We start from the raw sequence: 24,344 nt of genomic DNA, 5'->3' as shown, positions 1-24,344 counted from the left end.
ACTATGGCTCCGCACGCCCTCTAGCAGATCGTTACATGAAGGAACCTTTTAAATACAAGTGCAGTCATGCTCACAGGTATACACACGGGTGCAAAAATCACAGGAGATGAGTGAAGTTTGGTGCCAACAGTTTTATTGAACAGACGAGATAAACAAAAATTTAGAAAAAAAAAAAACACAAAGCCCTCTACAGTGTTTTCCGTAAGCACATGCAGGCCAAAAGCCAACAACGATAAAAATGAAGACTCCCAGTGCACTTCTAAACCCCTTTATGGGAGAGGAGTCACCAGCTGCTCATCCTTTATTATATAATTATCCATATTTTTTCTTTAAACTTATTTAATTCCAATTTTAAACTAGATTTATTTCTTTGTGTACAAATTGTTTTCTTAAAAACAATTATTATAGAATGTTTTTATTAATGTCTCACTTTGACCAGTGTATCCAATTTACACAACTTTGCTTCCTCTATAATATTCAACATTTGTCTTGCATAACTTTCTGGGCTTTCTTCCATCTTTAGCCATCATTTTTATAGCTTTTTTTGACAGGTTTATGCCCGAGGTCAGCTCACAGGGTCAGGAATAATGACTGTTATGCCAGCCTCACAGTAAGAAGGAATTAATACTTAGGGGTGGGTTTTGATTATCGATTTATTGATTAAAATCGATTCTAGTTTGGATAACATGATATCGATTCATTAAAATCCTGTTACCTGGTTCTTCCTGGCCTTGTACACATTCTCCTCTTTCCTCTCTCCCTCTTCGGACTGACAATCATATACAAATAGATTTTATTCGATTAGATGAAAAATTACATTCATATGAAAAAAAATACTATTAAGATCACTAACAAAAAGTCCTCTCAGTTTACTTTCAACCAAAAGGCAAATAACCAAACCACACGAACATCTAATAAAAGATAAATATTGAAACACTGAAGCACCCCCAAAAATGGGCTAAAATCACCCCTGATTGCCTTCATGTTTTTCTGTCTTTTATCCTCAATTACTTTGACACAAAGGCATCTGCTGTGACGCTTACACCTTTGATAAAGTCTCGCAAGTGTCAGCTTTCTTTTTATAGATATAAAGATATGGATATGTACTGATACGTGATCAGAATAATAATATTTCTAACTGAGGCAAAATTTCCCAGATTCAAATCGACTCAAATCAAATCGGAATCGAATCGATTCTAGAAATCAGTGACGATGTCCAGCCCTAATAATACTACAGATTTTCATGCCTTTAAAACAAGTTGCACTAACAAATGTAAGCTATAAATTTCACTAATTAGGGGATTCTACAACTTTGGACAGTTTGGGCCCTCTCTGTGACTCAGACTTCTCACCTGTGTGAAGTCGCATGTCTCTTCAACTGTAGGTTTAGACGAAATCTTTCCCCACATGTGCTACAGGAATATGGCTTCTCACCTGTGTGAATTGTTATGTGGGATTTCAACCTTGATTTAAAATGAAATCCTTTCCCACAAGTGCTACAGGAATATGGCATCTCACCTGTGTGAATTTGCATATGTCCCTTCAACTGTGTGTTTAGACGAAATCTTTCCCCATATGTGCTACAGGTATATGGGTTCTCACCTGTGTGAATTGTTATGTGGGATTTCAAACTTGATTTTAAATTAAATCTTTTCCCACAAGTGCTACAAGAATATTGTTTCTCACCTGTGTGAGTTTTGATGTGCCTAGCCAAGTCTGACATAAAACGAAATCTTTTCCTACAGGTGCCGCAAGAATGTGGTTTCCCACCTTTGTGAATTTGTATATGTTGATTCAAGTTTGGTTTAGAATTAAATTTTTTCCCATAGGTGCTACATAAATGTGCTGTCTTGGAATTTTGAACTGTCAGTCCTGATACAATTTGCGCTGACTTTATACTGTGTGAATTATCATCCTTTTTTTCGTCCTGATCTGTGTCAGTGGAGTTGTGAGAAAGGAGCTGGTCACTGCTTGGTCCTGGTTCACTGTGGTCACTTTCTTTACAGGCAGAAAATGTTCCGGTCTCCTGCTTTTGTACAAGCGGTTTTCCCTCTTGAGTGGTACTGAGTTTCTCCTGTTCCCCTTTAATCTGCGAAGGATCCTCCTGGTCCAGAGTGGAGTTGTTCTTCTGGTTACAGACCTGCTGATCTGTGAGCCCTCCCTCATCCTTACAGTCATGTTGTGGTAAATCTGAAGCAACAGATTAAAAAAAAAAAAGAAGCAGCAAAAAAAGACATACATTTGAGAAATTACAAGGTAACCATTAGCAGGTCTCCACATGGTAAGCATGTTGCACAGATATACCAATTACAGGCATGTTGGAGGGACAAGCTGTTTTGCAGAGGACACTCCTCTTATGATCAATTTAAGTTTGGAATTGTATATTCCAGAAAGCAGAATATAAAATCTGTTTAAATCATTTTTCCCATTCCATGCTGCAGAGAAAACATGTAATTCTTTAAACTGCCCAAGCAAAAAGAGAATCGATTGGGCGGAAATTTTAAATTGAAACAATTGTCTTCTTCCTTCCTTCTTCTCATAAATATTACTCTGTTGGAATTTGTGTGATATAGGGTGACTGTTGAGTCTTTGTTTTAATGTGCATGCGTCAGCTCAGTAAATATCTAAAACAGTTGAACTCTTTTCAAACTCTGGCGTTGAATTACAGATATCGCACATTAATTAATATAAACAGATCTACGATGAGAAAATAAAGACAATATACAGTGAGGAACATAAGTATTTGAACACTCTGGCAGACTCCCTGAGTCTGCCAGAGGTTTCTTTGCAAGTACTCCCACTTAGAAATCATGGAGGGGTCTGAAATTCACATTCAATTAAGGAAATAATTATTTCTAAAAAATAAAAAATAAAAAATAAAAAAAAAAAAAAATTGTTTGTATTGCAATGCTCCACATAATACATAGACACCCTCTAATCTTAAGATTAGGTTCTGGGGTGGCCTAGCCAGTCTCCTGACCTAAGTCCTCTGGAAGAACCTTTGGAGGGAGCTGAAACTGTGTTGCTCAGTGACAGCCCCACAAGCTGACAGATCTAGAGGAGATCTTTGTGGAGACCTGTACAAACCTGGTCAAGAACAACAGGAAGCCTTTGACCTCTGTAATTGCAAACAAAGGCTTCTGTACCAAAGATTAACACTGATTTTCTCAGGTGTTCAAAAACTTATGTGGATGGTATTGGAGCCATGGGTGGCTTCAAACGATCCACAATCATCCCTGTGACCAAGAACAACAAGCCCTCATGCCTGAATGGCTACTGGCCAGGCTCTTAAAAGTTTATTTTGTCGCCCAGACAGAGTAATATTAAAACTAAGTAGCTGCCACCATTGATGGAAACTGGATTTGGGTGGGCCACGCTACGAATTCTAGGATATGTTGGGCCACGAAGTATACACCCGACCCATCCTTCAAATCTGGGTAAAAGGAGGACACACTTGTCGGACGCATAGGAGTTTCTTGGACATTGGAGAGACCAAGCAACCGCTTCATAAATGCAGGGCACAAAAAAAGAAGAACCACCTTGATGGACAAGACTTAGCTGAGAGGCCAGAAATTTTGGCTCTTAAAACATGCGTCAGTTTCCTTATAGGAGTTGGTCCTTCGATTCTTCATGCACCTCTATAACATATCGCTGAGGTCAGATTAGGACTCAACATGAGTTATATTCAGTTTTGTATTAAGAAATCTACCTACAATTTGACAGTTTGACTACAATTTTGCATACCTATTCTGTTTAACTTTACTTCAGGGTTCCACATGATGCCTAGTTCCTGCCCAGTCCAGACGACGATGCCTTTGGTTTCCTGGTTACGTGCAAGCTGCTCTCCTTCCTGATTGGTGTACATTTCCTCCTGTTCCGGGTCTTCTTGGTTGAGACTGGGGTTCCTCTCCTGGCTACAGACCTGCGGGTCATCTAGATCCTCATTTTCCTTACAATTATGTTGCTGTGGGAGGTCTTGATGGAACAAATGACAACAAACATGAAAAAAGTTACACTGTGAGCATGTCTCTCAGATATGTGAGCGATGTTTAAGGTGCACAAATTTTTTAAATATTATCTCTCGTGCGGTTGGCAGCAAGGCAAAATGGCTGCGTAATTTCTGAGCTCCTCGGGGTCGAGCAAATTTCCCCTTAAATTCAAGTTCTTTTTACTACTTCTATGTTTAAAACAATGCAGGGGTGGGGACAAAGACAAAGAAAAGGAACAAGATACATGGACCAACTGAACAGTATTTTCCAGAAGAGAGAGAGAACACGCATGCGGATAAGGCTAACTCAGATAAAGAAAATGGCGAGGGGGCCAAACTCAAATCTTTGCAAGAGGGCATTAAAAATATCAGCCAACAAATCTTTGACCTCCGGACGGAGATGAAAGCTGACTTCAACGCATTCAAAGAAGATTTCAGGCGTGAGTTGAAAGAAGACCTGAATAAATTCAAAAAGACACAAACCAACAGCTAACGGCTAATAAGCTAGCAGTCCAAGAATACAGTGAGAAACTTGAGGAAGCCGAAACACGAGTGGCAAAAAGCTAGAAGACCTTCAGTCTAGATCGACAAGAAATAACCTGCGAATTTACGGAGTCCCAGAAGGAGAAGAGGGCAGCTCTGTAATAAGCTTTGGTGAAAATGTGATCAGAAGAGAGAGGCTAATACCTGATGGCACTGACCCTGAAAAATAGCCACAAAAAGTTGCGATGGATAAGCTTGGAAAATAGTTTTAAACCAGGACAATATGACAAGGCTTTCAAAGAGTGGACCAACAGGGGCCTGACTGCTTTCTGTTTAATTACCAAAAGGGACAAAGGTAGGAGCTTTCAAGAGCTTAAAGACATGTTTGAATTGAAAAACCAGGATTTGTTTCGATATCTACAACTTCGAGACTACTAAAATAAAGAGATAGCTGAGGCTGAGATGATTAACTCTTTTAATTGAAATGATGTGCAACGCCTACCAACAAAAAACAACAGAAATCTAAATTGTACCTCAATTTGATGAAGAACCAAAGATTTATCTTCTGGTCTTGCTCTAAAAATCACTCATTCTGGAAAACAGTGGGTGATAAGGTTTTAGGTCACAAGGTTCCTGAGGACTGTACTACAGTATTTTTAGGAAATATTGATGATAAGGTTAAAAGAGAGGATTTATATTTAACTAAGACTCTTCTCACTGCAGCAAGAAAAGCCATTACCAGGCTGTGGCTTAAGCCTGAGACTTCCTTCACTGGACAAACATAATTCAAAATTTTTGTTTTTTATTAAACAAACAGAAGATGTTGAACCCGGTTTATATTTTACAGTGCTAAGAGAAAACATGTCTTCAGTGAGGTAGTATGCTAGACGGTAATACACGCCACGTGTCTTTGTCATGTCATCACCCAACGTTTTAATATGTAATCTGTATATTACAGTTTTACATACCTACTGTGGTCAGCTTTACTCCAGATTTCCACAACAAATCCACCTCTTCACCAGTCCACACATTAATGCCTTCAGCCTCCTGCTTCAGTTCAAGCTGCTCTCCTTCCTCACTGCTGCACATTTCCTTCTGTTCCTCTCTAGTCTGTGGAGGCTCTGGGTCCTGCTGGTGGAGACTGGAGCTCCTCTCCTGATCACAGACCTGCTGATCATCCAGACCTTCATCAACAAAGGGACACAAGAAAATGGTGACTAATGTGATGATAAGAAAGATCAAGAAAGATTAAAAGGGTCATCTATTGAGAATCAAGCTTATGGTTTCTTGCATTGTTGCAAATGTTGCCACAGAAACAATCACTCATCTAGGATCTATTTTTTAGATGTGGCTGCCAGTGATTATTACACAATGTGAAAAAACAAAAGCAAAAAAATGAACAGCAGCATGATCCCAATATGATAATGAAAGATTAAAGTGTTTAATGAAGGCAGGTACCACTCTCTGTAAATTATACAGATGTTTGTGCTGGAAAATGCTAACAGATAAGCAGTCTCTAAAATAGTCAGATCAGCCAGTGCAGCACAATCACGCACACCATGATCAAAGTGATCACCAGTATTGATCGCCAACACGAGCCGAAACGCTAGAGTATTTGAACACGTCTACCAAAGAAAGTTGCCGGTAAGTCTATTTACACAGATGAAACTTCATACACTTTACTGTGGTGTATTACTATTGTAGATCAATGCATTTATCCACACATTCCAAATGCTTCCAAAGCATTGGCAGGAATTGTCCACATGCCCACCATGTGGCCAACTCCTCAGTAAGGAAAATCGCTATCCGGTCTTTAAGTGATGACGTGATGAATCCTGCTTCCAGTTTTCCAGATTAACTGGCGTCGCAGATCAACTGGCTTTGGTCGAACAGATGTGTGGTAGACTTGCCTTTCAGGAGCCGCTACCGACAAAACAGCAAATAAACAGCAAATATTTAATCTGTGATATTTGTGAGGTTACCTCAAACACACTGTGTCAGCCTTGTTGCTCTTTAACAACAAAATGTTTAAAAATGTCGCGAGTTTACCTGGATATTCTCATGCAGGAGGCGATCGCGAAAACAGCAAACAATTAACACCACGCCGATGCTGCTCACGGGACAGCAAGAGTAAACGATCGGGAGAATCCTGTAGTTGTTATCGCTCCCCTCGTACGTTCTATTACTCCGATTTCAGAATCACAACTAAAGCGTGCAGTTTACTTTGTGTGCACTCAAATGGAGTCGAGTCAACTAGCTCCACCTGTGGCTAAGTGCCATAGCCTACAGCCAGATTAACTCGTGACAGACATCTGCACCTGGCTCCATCGCCACGTTTGAATTTGTTTCGTGCACAATACATTTGGAACTTTCTATTTTGTCTGTTTTTGTGTCTTGCAAATAAACCTTTAAAATACATGAAATTGTATCATGTATTTATTTTTAGCCTACATCAGTAGGAAATGCCAAATTATATACACAAAGTTACATAAATCACTACTCAATCATGATGATTTCAGTATTTCTTCCCATAACAAAGAAAGAAAGAAAGCACCCGCTGCTTGTTGCGAAGAGCGATACGCGCTTTCATGTCAAAAATCGTCATAAATAAGAAAAAGTCGCCAGATTTGTCGCTAGTCGCTTTTTAGAAAAACAGAGTCGCTAAAGGTAGTGATGTGACGTTCTGTATCGAGGCTTCAAAGCCTGTGTCGAGTAATGGAGGGGGCGTTTCCGCGATGCGCGTATCGAGGCTTGCTTCATTTATGGGAGGAGCTGAAAATGATGACGTCCGAAGCCTCGCTGCCCGGCTGTACCACGTGACTGGTTCATGAAGTGGTTCGAACTTTGCCGCGAGATATGACAGCGATATAAAGCCCTCAGACTTCATTCAAAATGTAGGTGTTTGATGGAGAGTTGCGGTTAGTGAGAGTTTGGAGACAGTTTGGAGGTTTATGAGAGTGAGGAGAGAAAGTCAGGAGAGAATGGAGCCAGCTAAGAAGAGGAGGATGTCCTCCCCTGTGTGGGAACATTGTGATTTTATTCCTCCCAACAAGCTATGTAAATTTCTACAGAAGATGTATTTTCATAATACTGATGGTGCAATACAATTTATGTTAAGCTGTCTTTACTTTTGTACAAGGTGAAGTGTTTGCTATGTGCCAGGGAGCTGGGATATAACAACAACACCTCATCCATGCTTAGGCACTACAGAGCTTTGCATGAGAATAGGGGGAACACCGATTCTGGAGCAAGACCAGGTGAGCCATCAAATGCCATGATAATATAGCATGCAGTAATGTTACTAAATGATATAACAATATTATACAATTGTAATAAGTTACGTGTGTGATATTTATATTTGTGCTTTGTTTTTGTTGTCTTTCCTCAGGAGAACAATCTCAAATAGATGAAGACCTGGTCAGCATGGTGATTGAGGACTCCCAGCCATTTAGCATTGTGGAGGACAAAGGATTTAAAAGATTTGTTAAATCATTAAATCCTAGCTATGTTCTCCCCACTAAAAAAGGCCATAAAAGCAGTGAAAATTTAGTTTTTACAGAATAAAATGTGAACAGGCAGGACTGTGTAGCTGTCCATACCTCAACGTTACAAAAGCACAACCACTGTTACAAAACACCCCAACCACACCTCACCTCACAGTAAATGATCATTTCCATTTTAAGCATTTCCAAATGATCATTTCCATACTGCCAGTATAAATATACACAGTATACTGTGTTAGGTATTTTAGTACCATGGGAGCATTTACTGGATATTGTTTTATAGTGACATTATGCAGGAAAACTCTGTCATTCAATAAGGCCCCTTTGTTTTAGTTATTTTTCTCTTTGACCCAAGAATTGATGTGTGAGAATCACAGGCTGGTACAAGGTTGAAATACCACAGAGATCACTCCCTCAGCTACATTAGTTTCTTAATCTTTTAGGAGACGCCTGTTGAAGGCCAGATGGTTTGTTTCAGATTTCACTAATGAAAGAACTCTTTGTTTTGTGCCTTGAAAATATGTCGCTGAGATAATCACAATTGTAGCTGAACTGATAAACTACACAAAGGATGCTTCTTCACCCAAGGGCAGGAAGACGCTCCCTTATCTTGGTCTGTACTGGTTTAAACTGATAATCTGCTGTCTCATGAATTTTACCCTCTATATAAACTGTTGTACTTGTGAATAAAGTTGAGTCGATTTGGGAAGACAATCTGAAGCAGTCTCTGTTTTCTTGTTCTCCCAAGCTGCTCCCGAGCTCGTACTAACACGCTGAATGGCATGCTTGAATGTTACTTGAGAATATATTTGACTGTGTTACAGATTAAGGGACAATCTCTGCTGATAGGTGAAGCTACAATCTCTGCTGATAGACGCCCACGCCTCGGAGGAAGCCGATCCACGGATTAGGCCCTGGAAGCCATTTCCTTCAATTTTGGTGTCAGAAGTGGGATCCTGACGAAGGTAGGCACGTGTCTTTTTATTTTATAAGACTTTGTTATGCCTTTCTCAGTGATCCACATAGAAACGGGATACGCTGACGAGGCCTTTCTCAGTGGCCCACATACAGTGGGGCAAAAAAGTATTTAGTCAGCCACCGATTGTGCAAGTTTCCCCACTTAAAATGATGACAGAGGTCAGTAATTTGCACCAGAGGTACACTTCAACTGTGAGAGACAGAATGTGAAAAAAAAAAATCCATGAATTCACATGGTAAGATTTGTAAAGAATTTATTCGTAAATCAGGGTGGAAAATAAGTATTTGGTCACCTCAAACAAGGAAAATCTCTGGCTCTCACAGACCGGTAACGTCTTCTGTAAGAAGCTTTTCTGTCCCCCACTCGTTACCTGTATGAATGGCACCTGTTTGAACTCATCATCTGTATAAAAGACACCTGTCCACAGCCTCAAACAGTCAGACTCCAAACTCCGCCATGGCCAAGACCAAAGAGCTTTCGAAGGACACCAGGAAAAGTATTGTAGACCTGCACCAGACTGGGAAGAGTGAATCTACAATAGGCAAGCAGCTTGGTGTGAAAAAATCAACTGTGGGAGCAATCATCAGAAAATGGAAGACATACAAGACCACTGATAATCTCCCTCGATCTGGGGCTCCACGCAAGATCTCATCCCGTGGGGTCAAAATGATCATGAGAACGGTGAGCAAAGATCCCAGAACCACACGGGGGGACCTGGTGAATGACCTGCAGAGAGCTGGGACCAAAGTAACAAAGGTCACCATCAGTAACACACTACAACGGCAGGGAATCAAATCCCGCAGTGCCAGACGTGTTCCGCTGCTGAAGCCAGTGCAGGTCCAGGCCCGTCTGAAGTTTGCCAGAGAGCACATGGATGATACAGCAGAGGATTGGGAGAATGTCATGTGGTCAGATGAAACCAAAGTAGAACTTTTTGGTATAAACTCAACTCGTCGTGTTTGGAGGAAGAAGAATACTGAGTTGCATCCCAAGAACACCATACCTACTGTGAAGCATGGGGGTGGAAACATCATGCTATGGGGCTGTTTTTCTGCCAAGGGGACAGGACGACTGATCTGTGTTAAGGACAGAATGAATGGGGCCATGTATCGTGAGATTTTGAGCCAAAACCTCCTTCCATCAGTGAGAACTTTGAAGATGAAACGAGGCTGGGTCTTCCAACATGACAATGATCCAAAACACACCGCCCGGGCAACAAAGGAGTGGCTCCGTAAGAAGCATTTGAAAGTCCTGGAGTGGCCTAGCCAGTCTCCAGACCTCAACCCCATAGAAAATATGTGGCGGGAGTTGAAAGTCCGTGTTGCTCGGCGACAGCCCCAAAACATCACTGCTCTCGAGAAGATCTGCATGGAGGAATGGGCCAAAATACCAGCTACTGTGTGTGCAAACCTGGTAAAGACCTATAGTAAACGTTTGACCTCTGTTATTGCCAACAAAGGTTATGTTACAAAGTATTGAGTTGTATTTTTGTTATTGACCAAATACTTATTTTCCACCCTGATTTACGAATAAATTCTTTACAAATCCTACCATGTGGATTCATGGATTTTTTTTTTTTCACATTCTGTCTCTCACAGTTGAAGTGTACCTCTGGTGCAAATTACTGACCTCTGTCATCATTTTAGGTGGGGGAACTTGCACAATCGGTGGCTGACTAAATACTTTTTTGCCCCACTGTAGTAACAAGTGGGATACACTGAGGAGCCTTCTTTAGTGGCCCACATAGAAACACAGGAAGTTGCCTGTTGTTTTGTAAATTAAAGCAGAAAGGACGCAGGAAGTTGCCTGTGGTCATAAAGCGAGAAGTTGCTCGTTAAAAAGTGAGAAGTTGCTCACCAAAAAGATAAAATTGCTAGCAAAAAAAATCAAGTAGCCTCAGGTGTGCCACAGCAAAAAAAACAACTAACTTAAATCCTTCAAGCGTCTAAACCCCTCTGGAAATCACTGACCATGGGTCAGAATAATTCAAAGACCTTAGACGGGTCCGATAAAAAATCCTACAGCCTATGTTTCTGCATTACAGAGAAGTACCAGATACCACCACTTGGGTGGGCCTGATTATAGATATATATTATGTCAACGAATCCCAGGTGTGACTGAATCTCAGCTTATTGAAGAAGTAGAGGAACTAGACCCTAAAAATGACCAAGCAGCCAACACCACCTCGTTTTTGTGGATAAACGATGACAAGATCACAGCCTTTTTTCAAAATCTAAAGAAATTTCTGCTCACAATGTCTAGAGATAAAATTGATTTAAATGCAGTAACCATGTGTAAGCAAAAGCCAGATGAATCTATTCTAGTGTTTATGAAACGTTTCATGCACTGCTGGACTAATGAGGCATGCATGCCTGAAGGTGGAAATGATCAGATTTTCATAACAACATTCTTAAACAATATTCATCCAGAATGTTCACAACTATTGAAGCTGACTGCCACTGATAATCTCTATGACATGAAAATAAAGAACTTTATCACACTTGTCAAAACAAAAGCTGGTGCAGATCTTTTCCCCAACAGCACGAAGGCTAAAAGTGTTAAAATGATGTTGAATTTTGATGTTGAAGGCTCAGAGGAAAGTGAGAAAATGATGTATGCAGGGGCCCCGCCCCCTCAACAAGCGCAGCAGGGAGATCTCAGAAGGAGAGATAGGAGTGGAGACGTATGTTTTTACTGTGGAAAAATAGGACACTGGAGGAGGGAATGCAAATCAGCAGCACGTGGGTCTCAACCACAAAACACAGGACCAGCTCCTGCCACTAGGCGTCAGCAGAGCTCTTCCAGACAAGGTAACTGGCAACGCAGACAGGAATCACATCAAAATAATGGCCCCTTTGCACCTAGGCAGCAACCTTATAATCCACATTTTAATCCCCACCCATATGATAACGAAAGGCTGGACCGACAATAGGGAGGCCCAGGTGAGGATGAGGGACAGTGTGAAGCACTACACACGATGCTGCATTTGCAATTGTCCCGTAACACAGAAAGCTTGCCCATGTTAGATATAGAGATAGGTGAAAAGACTTATTCCTTTTTAGTTGACAGTGGAGCCACTAAAAGTTCACTGTCTGGAAAATTCTATAGTGGGCCTGTTTCCTCTGTGTGCATCAACACCATGGGAATAAACGGAACTCTAGTGCAATGCCCCAAAACTCATTCTCTAAAAACACGCTGGGGCCCAAAACCAGATGAAATTACATATCATCCATTCATAATTATTCCAAACTCGCCTGTGAATCTATTAGGCAGAGATTTAATGGCAAAAATGAACTTGTGTATTTCATTTAACACAAAGGGTGAAATGTTTGCAGATACTGATAACAGCTATGTTTTCTCTGCCCTATGCACCGACACCATGGAGAAGGAACAGCCTCTGTGTCAGCTGGACGCCTCAGCGGAGAATGAACTCAATATCCATCTGACTGGTACCCCACGTCACACACTGTGCCAAATACGTGTACAGACACCACTACCAGGTAACCCCATGCCTGGAAGCCACATATTTGTTTCTCTCACACTGTTCAACAACATGATAACTGCTCACACCAGTGAAGGCCAAACAGTGGTTTTGTCACATAACTCAGACGTGGGCTATGACATTACTGCACCATGTCGACACACAGATCTAACCTACCCCATACACTGTACTATCTCTGCTGTCACATTGCCAGCTGAATATCAGAACATGACATTATGGTCAAGAGGTGAGAATGATGTAGGATTTATTGACTGTACACCTTATCATGCTCAGCTGAAACACAACAAGCCGGTATATGTCAAGCAATATCCCATTTCCGCTGAAAAAGCCGCAGCCCTAGACATCATCATAGGAGATTTATTGACAGTTGGAGTAATAAAGCCCACAGTATCTCCATATAACACTCCTGTCAATCCTGTGCCAAAGCCTAACAAACCTGGCATATGGCGTTTCACACAAGACTTAAGGCAAATTAATGCAGTCATTATGCCTCTGCCACCTCTCGTCCCAGACGTTCCCAGCATACTGACATCTATTCCAGCAACAGCTACACATTTTACTGTGGTGGATTTGTGCTCCGCCTTTTTCTCAGTGCCTGTGCATGAGGACACACAGCCGATATTTGCTTTTACACATAGAGATAAGCAGTACACATGGACTCGCTTACCCCAAGGCATGGTAGACAGCCCTGCGGCTTTCTCAATGGTGGTACGTGCTACCCTGGACGGCTTCATTCCTCCAGAGGGCTGTACCCTGATACAGTACGTGGATGATCTCCTCCTCTGTGCTGAAAGTGAAAAACTATGTCAAACTGCTACACACATGCTTCTCCAGCACCTCCAAAAGACTGGCCACAAAGCATCAGCAAAGAAAATGCAGTACTGTCAGACTTCTGTTCAATATTTGGGATTTACACTGTCTCACGGACAACGTTCCATGACTACAGACAGGGTCAAAGCTGTGACCTCTGTCCCTAAGCCCACTACACAGAAGGAAATGCTGTCTTTCCTAGGCATGGTGAACTATTGCAGACAGTGGATACCAGACTGTTCTTTTCATGACCACATTCTGCGTGAATGCTGCAAAAAAGACAAGCCTCCTCGAATACTGTGGTCAACAGAAATGACTGCCTCTTTCAATGCATTAAAGGGAGCGCTGACCTCCGCCCCTTGTTTGGGTCTGCCTGACTACCACTTACCGTTCCACCTGTACGTCACAGAGAACGGCACAACCTGTGCAGGCGTACTGGCCCAAGAGCATGGCTGTGGCTACCGTCCAGTAGCCTTCTACTCAAAGGTGCTGCCTGCGGTAGTTCAGGGGATGCCGGCCTGCCTGAGAGCAGTAGCAGCTTGCTCTATCATGATAAGGGACTGCGAGAAGCTCACACTCTCACATGACACTATTCTACACACCAATCACCAGGTCACGACCATTCTAGCAAACATAACTACACAACATATGACCGCACAACGTCGCTCAAGTTATGAAGCTACACTGACTTCAACAGCAAATCTCACTATAAAAGCAAACAGCACACCCAATTCTCCAGCACACTTACTTATTCGTATGCTGTGTTCCTCTGACCGACAGGATGGTTCAGACGAGCCTGACGTTCATGATTGTATGACACGTATACAGGAATCCACAGAACCACGCCCAGACTTAGAGCAGACACCAATCCCAGACTCAGTCATTGTTTATGTGGACGGGTCCTGTTCAAAACCAAATGACAACTCATTTCTTTGTGGCTATTCGGTGGTGACATTGCCTGACATCATACTAGAGGCTCACTCATTACCATTTCACTCAGCACAAAAAGCAGAGCTCATGGCTTTAATACGCGCCTGTGAGCTACATGTGGATAAGCGGGTGACAATTTACACTGATAGCCGTTATGCATTCGGTGTGGTGCACGACTTTGGCACATTGTGGAGACAGAGAGGCTTCACATCTGCTGATGGAAAATCGATCGCTAATTCTGATCTTGTTCAAAGACTTTTGCAGGCTATACAGCTGCCATCGGCAATTGCAGTTGTTAAAACGAAGGGGCACAGCACGGCTGACACAGACGAAGCAGTGGGAAATGCTCTTGCAGACGTGATCGCGAAAGCAGCTGCTGCCTCACAGCAACCACCCAGAAAGGAAGTATTATCTCTGCCTTTACAGCTGCCACTTGTCACACTCCTAGACTATTTAGAAACAAATGTTGACCTAAAATTCATACAAGAGCAAGCCTCTGCCTCAGATTACACTTACTGGGAAAGTAATGATTGTACCTTAGATAACAGAGACGGCTTATACAAAAACCTTGGGGGTTTGATTGCCCTCCCATCTTCACTACTGCCAATCCTTGTCCGACATTTTCACGGTGTGAGTCATGTCGGACAAAGAGGGGTAATAGGAGCAATAAAATCAAGATTTGTAATTGAGAAAACATCACACGCAGTAAAAAGCATATTAGCAACCTGTCTAACATGTGCACTAGGGCTGCCACGATTAGTCGACTAGTCACGATTATGTCGACTATTAAAATCGTCGACGACTAATTTAATAGTCGACGCATCGTTTGAAGCTTTGTAAGATCACAAAGGACGCAGGAATGAGTAGTAGGATTTAAGGGTGTAATAACGGACTGAAACAGAAGATGGCAGCACTGCATGTACAAGGATGCCAGCTGCCGTTAAACCCCGAAGAAGAAGAAGCTGTGTCCCAGAATTCATAGCGCAGCCCAGCGCAGTTGTCAACAATGGCGGCAGCTAGTTAGTTTTAACTTTACTCTTATTATTCTTTCTGGGTCACAAAATAAACGTTTAACATATTTTCAGGCAAGAATGTAGCTGTGTAAACCTCAAATATCTGCTCAGTTTATCAAGACACCACATATTTTCAAAAGCTCTCCGACGTTTTCGGAGACGTCTGTTACCCACTAGCTCGTTAGCTAGGCGGGGGCAAGGCTAACTAGAGCCGTGAGAACACCGGACTCCCGGCAAATCGTTTTCAAACCCACCACTGTCTTTCGCTACTCAGGTTAAACATGATATATAAGTCACTTAGATAACTTAAAATGTTATTGTTTGGCTTTCTTTAGTATTTTATTTGTTCCTGAGTAAATCGGTTTGGCTGAGATTAAAGTTATAGTTTTTGCACAGCTAAATAAACTTCAAGCAGACAGCTGATCATCAGAAGTTTGAGACGCTGGATAATATACTCCGGTGTCCTGTTATATTTTAGAAAGCAAGGAGTTTATTAAACTTCACCGAAACAATCTGCAAATTTCATTAAAAATTAATAAACTACCATCTTGTCTTTATTTTTAGTTAGCACAAACACTTCAAGCTGTAAGCTAATGATAGTTATATAAGACCAGATGCTGCTGGTGCAATAAGCTGTACGCTGTACGTCCAATGGATGATGATCTGATTAGTCGACTAATCGCAAAAATAATCGGTGACTAGTCGACTATCAAAATAATCGTTTGTGGCAGCCCTAATGTGCACGAACTAATGTAGGTAGCTCAAAAGCAAAACATCAGCATTTACCACAACCAGATTTCCCATTTCATACATTACAAATTGATTTTACACACATGCCAGCACAAGGAAGCATCAAGTACTTACTGGTAATAGTGGATCAATTTAGTAAATGGGTAGAAGCTTATCCAACATCAAAAGAAACTGCAGAAGTAGTCTGTCAAAAGTTGTGCAATGAAATAATACCCAGATTTGGAATACCTCACCAAATTAACAGTGATAGAGGACCTTCATTCACATCAGAAGTAATTCAAAAGTGTGCTAAAACTCTAGCAATAGACTGGAAATATCATGTGTCATACCATCCTCAGAGTTCAGGAGTTGTAGAAAGAATGAATAGGACCATAAATGGTAAATGGCCTGTATTTATATAGCGCTTTACTAGTCCCTAAGGACCCCAAAGCGCTTTACATATCCAGTCATCCACCCATTCACACACACATTCACACACTGGTAAAAAAATCGCCTGACTAAAGCAATGATAGAAACAGGAATGACCTGGGTCAAACGACTTCCTCAAATCCTCTGCGAGATTAGAATGACTCCATCCGCAGCAACCAAATTATCTCCATTTGAAATAATCATGGGAAGACCGTTTCCAACACCATGGTCAGCCTCCAGAGGGGCACCGCTATTGGAAGGGGACATAGACACTGCATTGTCTGACTATGTTCATAACCTGGTAGAAACACTGAATAATAACTATCAGAAAGTTTGTCTCTCTCAGCCTCTCCCTTCCACAGATCCAACCCATCCGTGGAAACCAGGAGACGCGGTGTTGGTGAAGTCGCTAAAACCAAGGGCACTCGGGGAGGCCGCGTGTTCCAGCCCCCAGACTGTACTTGCAGTGACGAGAACCAGCATCCTAACAGACGGACAACCTCAGTGGATTCATGCCAGCAGGGTTAAGACCAGCCCCACCAAACCACCTAAGGCATCGGATCAAGTAGATGACGACTCAGGCGAGCCAGCGCCCGGATTCAATACACCTACAGATGACGACTCAGGCGAGCCAGCGCCCGGATCCAATACACCTACACACACACAATCACTGATTAACACACAACGCCTGAAAGAGCCAAGACTCAGAAAGCCCTTTGATCCCCCACCTGAACAACAACAAGGTACTCGAACATCCAGCAGGAACAGAAAGCCTAGAGTACCACACAATGTCTAACCTGATAAAGATAGACTCATTCCATCCTGATAATGGAGAAAATGAAATGCCTATTGTCATCACACGACGCTTATACGGGGTCTCTCGAACCTGGGACCAGGCCAGGAGACGACTGAAGAACTGTGTTTTTTATATATTTAGGTTATTAATCATATCTACTGCATTAACCTTAGGATTTTTATTTACTATTTCGTATTGTAAACTGCAACCCTGTTCACATTTCTGCAAGCCACATTTTGCTGACAATACCTCATGCTCCACTTGGCAAGACACCCACCTAGTACACTCGTCACGTTCTCTAAAATCAGTAGAAAGCAACACAGACACCACCAATAAACCATCTTATGCACCCCCTAGAGCAGGAGCTAACGCCTGGTATGAAAATGCCAGAATAGCCGCTCGTGACTTAGGAAACAGTAACTGTTATGTCTGTTCAAAGGGTAATCCAGAACAGGTTGTAGTGGGATACCCAATTTCAGGTTTTCCCTTAACAAAGATGCTATTCAAAAATGATAAAAAGGGGCCCTTAACAGTAACCCTGATTGAAGCGGTGCGAGTAGAACTAAGTCCTTTAGATTGTTTATTCATATACACAGGACAAGTCTCTAGTAAGGATGTTAGCGTGATTGACGACTCTACCCACCCCTGCAACCCAATGAAGCGCCCCGAAGACCGCACTGAACCTCTTTCGCCCCCAACACAGGTGCGCCATCACCCAAATATCTTGATGACATGCATACACCGACCAAAACTTGAAAACATAAATTATGACACACAAAACTATACGTTCTTTTCTGACTCTCCAGGAGCACGCTGTAACGAAACATGGCTAGCAGCGAGTGTTGACAGGACACAATATAGACATATGTCTTTTTATATATATGCATATATAAGTACGCATTCAGATAACTCAACAATCCTGCATTCGCCCAACACACTAAACGACTCGTACTGGGGAGGCATATTAAAAGGCTTTACAGCTTCGCGCCTGACCAGACCAATCCCACATGCTTATTGGATGTGCAATAATACTCTTAGATTAGCTCTACCTGTTAATTGGACCGGTACCTGTGGTCTAGTAACTTTAGCTCAAGAACTACTGATACAACAAACCTCGGATCTGCCTGTATCCAGCAGACGTACGAAACGCTCCGCTTAATCACATAACGTTTACATAGATGCTATAAGAGTTCCACGCGGAATACCAAATGAATTAAAGGCACAAGGAGAAATATCAGCAGGGTTTGCCTCAATACTACCGTGGATACAGGTAAACAAAAATGTAGCCTGGATCAATTATGTTTATTACCATCAGCAAAGACATACCAATCTGACCAATATGGCCCTTAAAGCCCTAGGAGAACAGATGTCTGCTACCTCCTTAATGACCATGCAAAATAGAATGGCCTTAGATATGCTGTTAGCTGAGAAAGGAGGTGTTTGTGCTATGTTTGAAGATGTATGCTGTACTTTCATTCCCAAAAATACCGCCCCTGACGGTTCATTCACACAAGCTATGAATAAACTTGAAGCATTGCAGATAGAACTAAGAGCCAATACAGGTCACGGTCAGTGGCTAGACAAGTGGATGCAGGACACGTTTGGAAAATGGAACGAACTAATTGTAGCCTTTGTAACAGTTGTAGCATGTATTATTTTGTTTTTGATGATTATTGCCTGTTGTGTGATACCCTGTGTACGCTCAATGATAACCCATATAGCTACCAGTACAGCTACTTCAATGTATTTGCAATTAGCACAAATTGATCCTGAGGATGTGCCAGATGTTACCAATGATGTTCCTGATGTGTATATTGAACATTAGGTTGTGAACTATTACATTTTATGATTTGCTTTTTATATTATGTTATTACATTTGTGATTTTTCCTTTCTATTTGAGTTATTATTTTAAAAAATAATAAAAGAGTGGAACTGTTAGGTATTTTAGTACCATGGGAGCATTTACTGGATATTGTTTTATAGTGACATTATGCAGGAAAACTCTGTCATTCACTAAGGCCCCTTTGTTTTAGTTATTTTTCTCTTTGACCCAAGAATTGATGTGTGAGAATCACAGGCTGGTACAAGGTTGAAATACCACAGAGATCACTCCCTCAGCTACATTAGTTTCTTAATCTTTTAGGAGACCAGGGGCGGAGCGTGGGGGTGGCTTACTGGGCTTAAGCCCGGGTTGTTTTGTCAGAAGTCCGGGGTATTTTGGAGTGTAATTTTTTCATAGTTAGATGTCTGGCTGACAACTGTATAAAACAAAAAGTACACACAATATTCGAAGCACATAGTGCACACTGTGGGAATTTACGACTGTGCGTGAATCCCCCCTGATATTGGTATGATCCGAGCTCAGGCACTAAGCGACTGAGCGAGGGGGCGGGGCAGCTGCTACCTGTGTGCGCTGTTGGAGAAACGGAGCCAGCCATACTAAGAAGAGCTTAAGTTCGACCAGGTACCAAAGCAAATCATTCGTACCGTACAAATAATGTAAATATGACGGTGCATCACGAAAGATTGATATCAAACTGATCACTTGACCCATATTACGTTACTTGCTCTTCAAGTGAATCAACAAATGGCGAAATGAAAAGCCGAACAAATGCTATTTTTTTTAGAGAGTCTTAGCTTACGTGTGTTTATTTCATATTTTCAGTTGTTACCCTCCCCGACTAAATCGGTTTCAGTTATGTACTGAAATATAAGAATGGACATTAGAGGCTTCTTTCAAAGAAAAAACTCAGGTAAATGTTATTTTATATATTATGCTTCGTATGTTGTTCAGTATATTTCTATGCAAAACAAGAGGGATTTGAGTACACAGCAGGATATTCACATTTGTAACCAGATATTTACATACACTTTAGGGAGAAAACATTTTTACTGTACAACATCAATTTAGAGTAAACTTTTGTTTTAGAAAAATATTGAAATATCTTTTGAATTAGTTAAATGTCAGAATAAAGAGAGACAGAGCTGTCTATTTTTTATCACTTTGATCAAATTTAGGAGTACATGTACACTAAGTTTGTTAATTAATAAGAAAACTCCAGACGATTCCATTCTGAGCTGAAGAAGCTTCTGATAGGTTAGTAGAGTCCATGTGAGTAAATTGGTGGCACAGCTGTGGATGCATATAAGGCAAAACACAGAGCCTGTTTCTTTGACATGGGAACATCAAGAGATGTCAACCAAAACACCAGGAAAAGAACTGTGGAGCTCCATAAGTGTGGCTCAAGTTTGAATACAATTTGGTGCCATTTAAAATTAAGAAATACAGATAGTTTCTCACTTTACTCTTAAAGTTAACAAATATGTTTTTTATATTTATCAATCTAAAAAAATAAACATTTAGTCTGATTTGATGTTACAATTTAAAAAGTGTTTGTGTTTTCTGAAGAGTTTGTAAATATCTGGTTTCAACTGTATATTTGATGATTGTCAGCACAAAGAGGGAGAGAGAGGAACAGAGAGAGAGAGAGGAACAGAGAGGGAGAGAGGAACAGACAGGGAGAGAGAGGAGAATGAGGACAGAACAGAGATGAACAAGAGCAGGTGAGACAGACATGTTAGTCAAATGGTTATTTACCAAAAGTATCACCGTATCACAGGTCCTCATGTATCTCGTACCTAGTGTTTCTTTTTAGGTTTGCTATTTTTCAAATTCTACATTTATTAAGCTTGAACATTTATTAGGCTTGTTTGCACAACAAGGCTAAATAATTATATAAACTTTTCTCAATCTAAATATTGTACTTTGGTAGAATTAAAAAAATAAGTGTAGTGCAGGTCTATGATGATTTTTAGTGCTATCATCTAGTTCTGATTCTGGTTCTGTCTTGGTTAAATCCTAAGTAGTGATGAGTTTGAACTGTTGTAGTCCTGTTTTAATTCCGGACCAGTTCTGGGTCTGGTTGAATTGGGGTTTAGTCCCTGTGTCTTGATGCAGCCCCGACTTTGTTCTGCCTTGCTCCTTAATTAAAAAACTAGTTTAAGGTGTCCTGCATGTGTGATATATATTTTTCCCTATATGAAGTCATTCTTTTTTGAACAAAACTCAAAACAGAGCCTATTAATCTTTCAGTCATTTCTAACCCCCCCCCCCAAAACAAAAACACATGCATACTACCCTTTAGGGCTAAGCCCCGGGTGTTTCAAATGTCTGGCTCCGCCTCTGTAGGAGACGCCTGTTGAAGGCCAGATGGTTTGTTTCAGAATTCACTAATGAAAGAACTCTTTGTTTTGTGCCTTGAAAATATGTCGCTGAGATAATCACAATTGTAGCTGAACTGATAAACTACACAAAGGATGCTTCTTCACCCAAGGGCAGGAAGACGCTCCCTTATCTTGGTCTGTACTGGTTTAAACTGATAATCTGCTGTCTCATGAATTTTACCCTCTATATAAACTGTTGTACTTGTGAATAAAGTTGAGTCGATTTGGGAAGACAATCTGAAGCAGTCTCTGTTTTCTTGTTCTCCCAAGCTGCTCCCGAGCTCGTACTAACACGCTGAATGGCATGCTTGAATGTTACTTGAGAATATATTTGACTGTGTTACAGATTAAGGGACAATCTCTGCTGATAGGTGAAGGTACAATCTCTGTTGATAGACGCCCACGCCTCGGAGGAAGCCGAACCACGGATTAGGCCCTGGAAGCCGTTTCCTTCATACTGCATCACTACAATATACATGTTTTACACACTCCTTTTGTTGTTGACATTTAAGGCCACACTCTTCAAATTCATTCCAACTCATATTTTTACATTCAGTATATGTCCTACCAGAGCAAATGAAGTTTCAAGAAGCTTAGCGCTGGGGTGAATCAATTGGATGAAAAGCTTCAGTGCTTCATGAAGCTTCATCTGCCCATCACTAGCTAAAGGGGTCTGAAAACTCGCCAAATATAGCGACAAAGTCGCTAAGTTGGTGCTGATGCCCACGTGAATCACACAATGATCCCGCAACCGCAACAAGTTTACATACCTGTATTGTGTGACTTTATCCCGGGTCTGATATTCAGCAGTCTTAGCTGACTGATCTCTTCCTCATACCGGACGATCGTTTTTGCAAACTCTGAGAAGATTTCTTCTGCAGCAGTAGTTAATCTCTCCTGGATAACCTCTCTCAGATGCTGAACTGTAGACATTGCTACAACAACCGATACCATCCAACTAAAGTCTTGAAACTTCTTTCTTTCTTTCTTTCTTACAGTTGTATTGGCGGTTGGCAAACAATTGAAAGGTGCATTACCGCCACCAACTGGTATGGAGTATGGTCTGGAACGACGCTCAAAAAATTAAAAATAAATAAATAAATAAATAAATTACCTTAAGTAGTTTATACACATTTCTCCTGTCAGAGTAATTCCACCACAAATTCAAGTAGGTATGACAGTATGCTTGTAGCTCATATTTGTAAAGCCAGGACGGTTTGCCACTTCATTTTACACATTAAAGAATAGAATAGAATAGAATTCAACTTTATTGTCATTGCACATGCACAGGTACAGGGCAACGAAATGCAGTTTGCATCCATCCAGAAGTGCTTTAGTGATATAGATATATTACAATATATATTAGCAATAATATAGATATGTGAGTATATTACAGAAATGGGTCTATTATGGTATGTTATAATGTACACGGTATGAAGTATGTTGTAAATATTCTATAACTATAAGTATGTACAGGCTGTAGTGAGTACAAGCTATGTACAGGCTATGAACAGGATATAAATATGAAAAACTATACAGAATATGAAATAAATAACTTTACAGAATCTGGGATATACAGCTATACAGAAATGGGAACTATGCAAGTTGTAAACAGTTGTAGGATTAAAGATTATTGAATGTACAGAATGATTATTTACACAGAGCTATACAGTAGTGCAGTTAAGATAAGTGAGGGTGTTTGCATTTTAACTGTAAATGTGGAAAATGTCAAGGCTAGCAGAATCCAACTTGGCACACAGCTGTCATTTCATAGTAATAGCATCGTCCCTCTATTCACTGAAGCATCACTTTTCATATAAATTCATACAGAATCTTCTTGTTTTTTTTATTATATTTTCCATCTTTCTTTTTTGTAGTTTCTACAGAGGCTATATAAAGTGCTAGTGGTTGTGAGTGGTGGTTCAGTCCATGTTATTATTGTGTGTTTGAGGGTACAGTTGTCCATTGTGGGTGTGTGTATGTTCAGTCCATGAGTTTAACGTGGGTCAGATGTCAGGAGGCAGAGTTCAGGAGTCTGACAGCTGTGGGGAAGAAGCTGTTCCGGTACCTGGTGGTCTTAGTCCGGAGGCTCCTGTAGCGCCTCCCAGAGGGCAGGAGGGTGAAGAGTCCATGCGATGGGTGACTGGGGTCTTTGATGATTTTCCCAGCCCTTTTCAGACACCGCGTCCTGTAGATGTCTTTTATGGCAGGAAGTGGTGCTCCGGCGATGCGCTGGGCAGTTTTCACGACCCTCTGCAACGCCTTCCGGTCCGAGGCAGAGCAGTTCCCGTACCAGACTGTTATACAGTTGGTCAGGATGCTCTCGATGGTGCAGCGATAGAAGTTCACCAGGATGTCTGAGGACAGGTGGTTCTTCCTCAGAGTCCTCAAGAAGAAGAGGCGCTGGTGAGCCTTCTTGACCAGCTTGGAGCAGTTGGTCGTCCAGGTGAGATCCTCGGAGATGTGGACTCCCAGGAACTTGAAGCTGCTCACACGCTCCACAGCCGTCCCCTTAATGTGGATGGGTGGATGTGGGTCAAAGTATGTTTGTAGGTCACATTCACAAAGGTAGCATGGTTTGGCACTTAATTTTACCCATCAGAGTATTTTTCTAGCTAATATTCACAAAGGTAGGAGGGTTCGCCACTTAATTTCGTGTTGTGCGCATGGGCAAAAACAACGGGTAGGATGGATTCCTAGAACAATCGGGAGCAAGGGCGTAGATTTCGCATGGACACAAGGGACATGTCCCCACCAATATCCATATGAGTGCCTCATTAGTAATTTTTGTGCTTAAATGTTGCATAATTTTTCTGAGAGATCTTTTACTTTGTGGTAATCTTAGATGAGTAGTTTTATGGACAAAACCCACCAGGTCATTCAGTGTTCCCTTAGTGCTAATGTATATAAGAGATGTTGGTGTAATATAACTGAAGTAATGTTGTTAAGTCCTTAAA

General features: G+C 41.3%; 1 protein-coding gene across 1 annotated transcript; it reads right to left on the bottom strand.

The window, feature by feature from the left end:
• Window positions 1-628: 628 nt before the first annotated feature.
• Window positions 629-22,373, bottom strand: LOC146647547 (uncharacterized). The gene is made up of 4 exons (XM_085389589.1): window positions 22,158-22,373; window positions 5,440-5,655; window positions 3,745-3,975; window positions 629-2,190 (listed from the first exon to the last, which is right to left on the bottom strand). Exons 1-4 carry the CDS (start codon window positions 22,339-22,341, stop codon window positions 1,349-1,351), a joined length of 1,473 nt encoding a protein of 490 aa, XP_085245715.1. The 5' UTR covers window positions 22,342-22,373; the 3' UTR covers window positions 629-1,348.
• Between the last annotated feature and the right edge of the window lie 1,971 nt (window positions 22,374-24,344).

The sequence above is a fragment of the Rhamphochromis longiceps genome, linkage group LG18, assembly GCF_057381845.1.
Source record: "Rhamphochromis longiceps isolate RC_006_pf linkage group LG18, R_longiceps_female_GT1.1, whole genome shotgun sequence".
Lineage (NCBI taxonomy): Eukaryota > Metazoa > Chordata > Actinopteri > Cichliformes > Cichlidae > Rhamphochromis > Rhamphochromis longiceps.
Note: the sequence above shows the minus strand (reverse complement) of the source record. Positions and strands in the feature narration are given on the sequence as shown.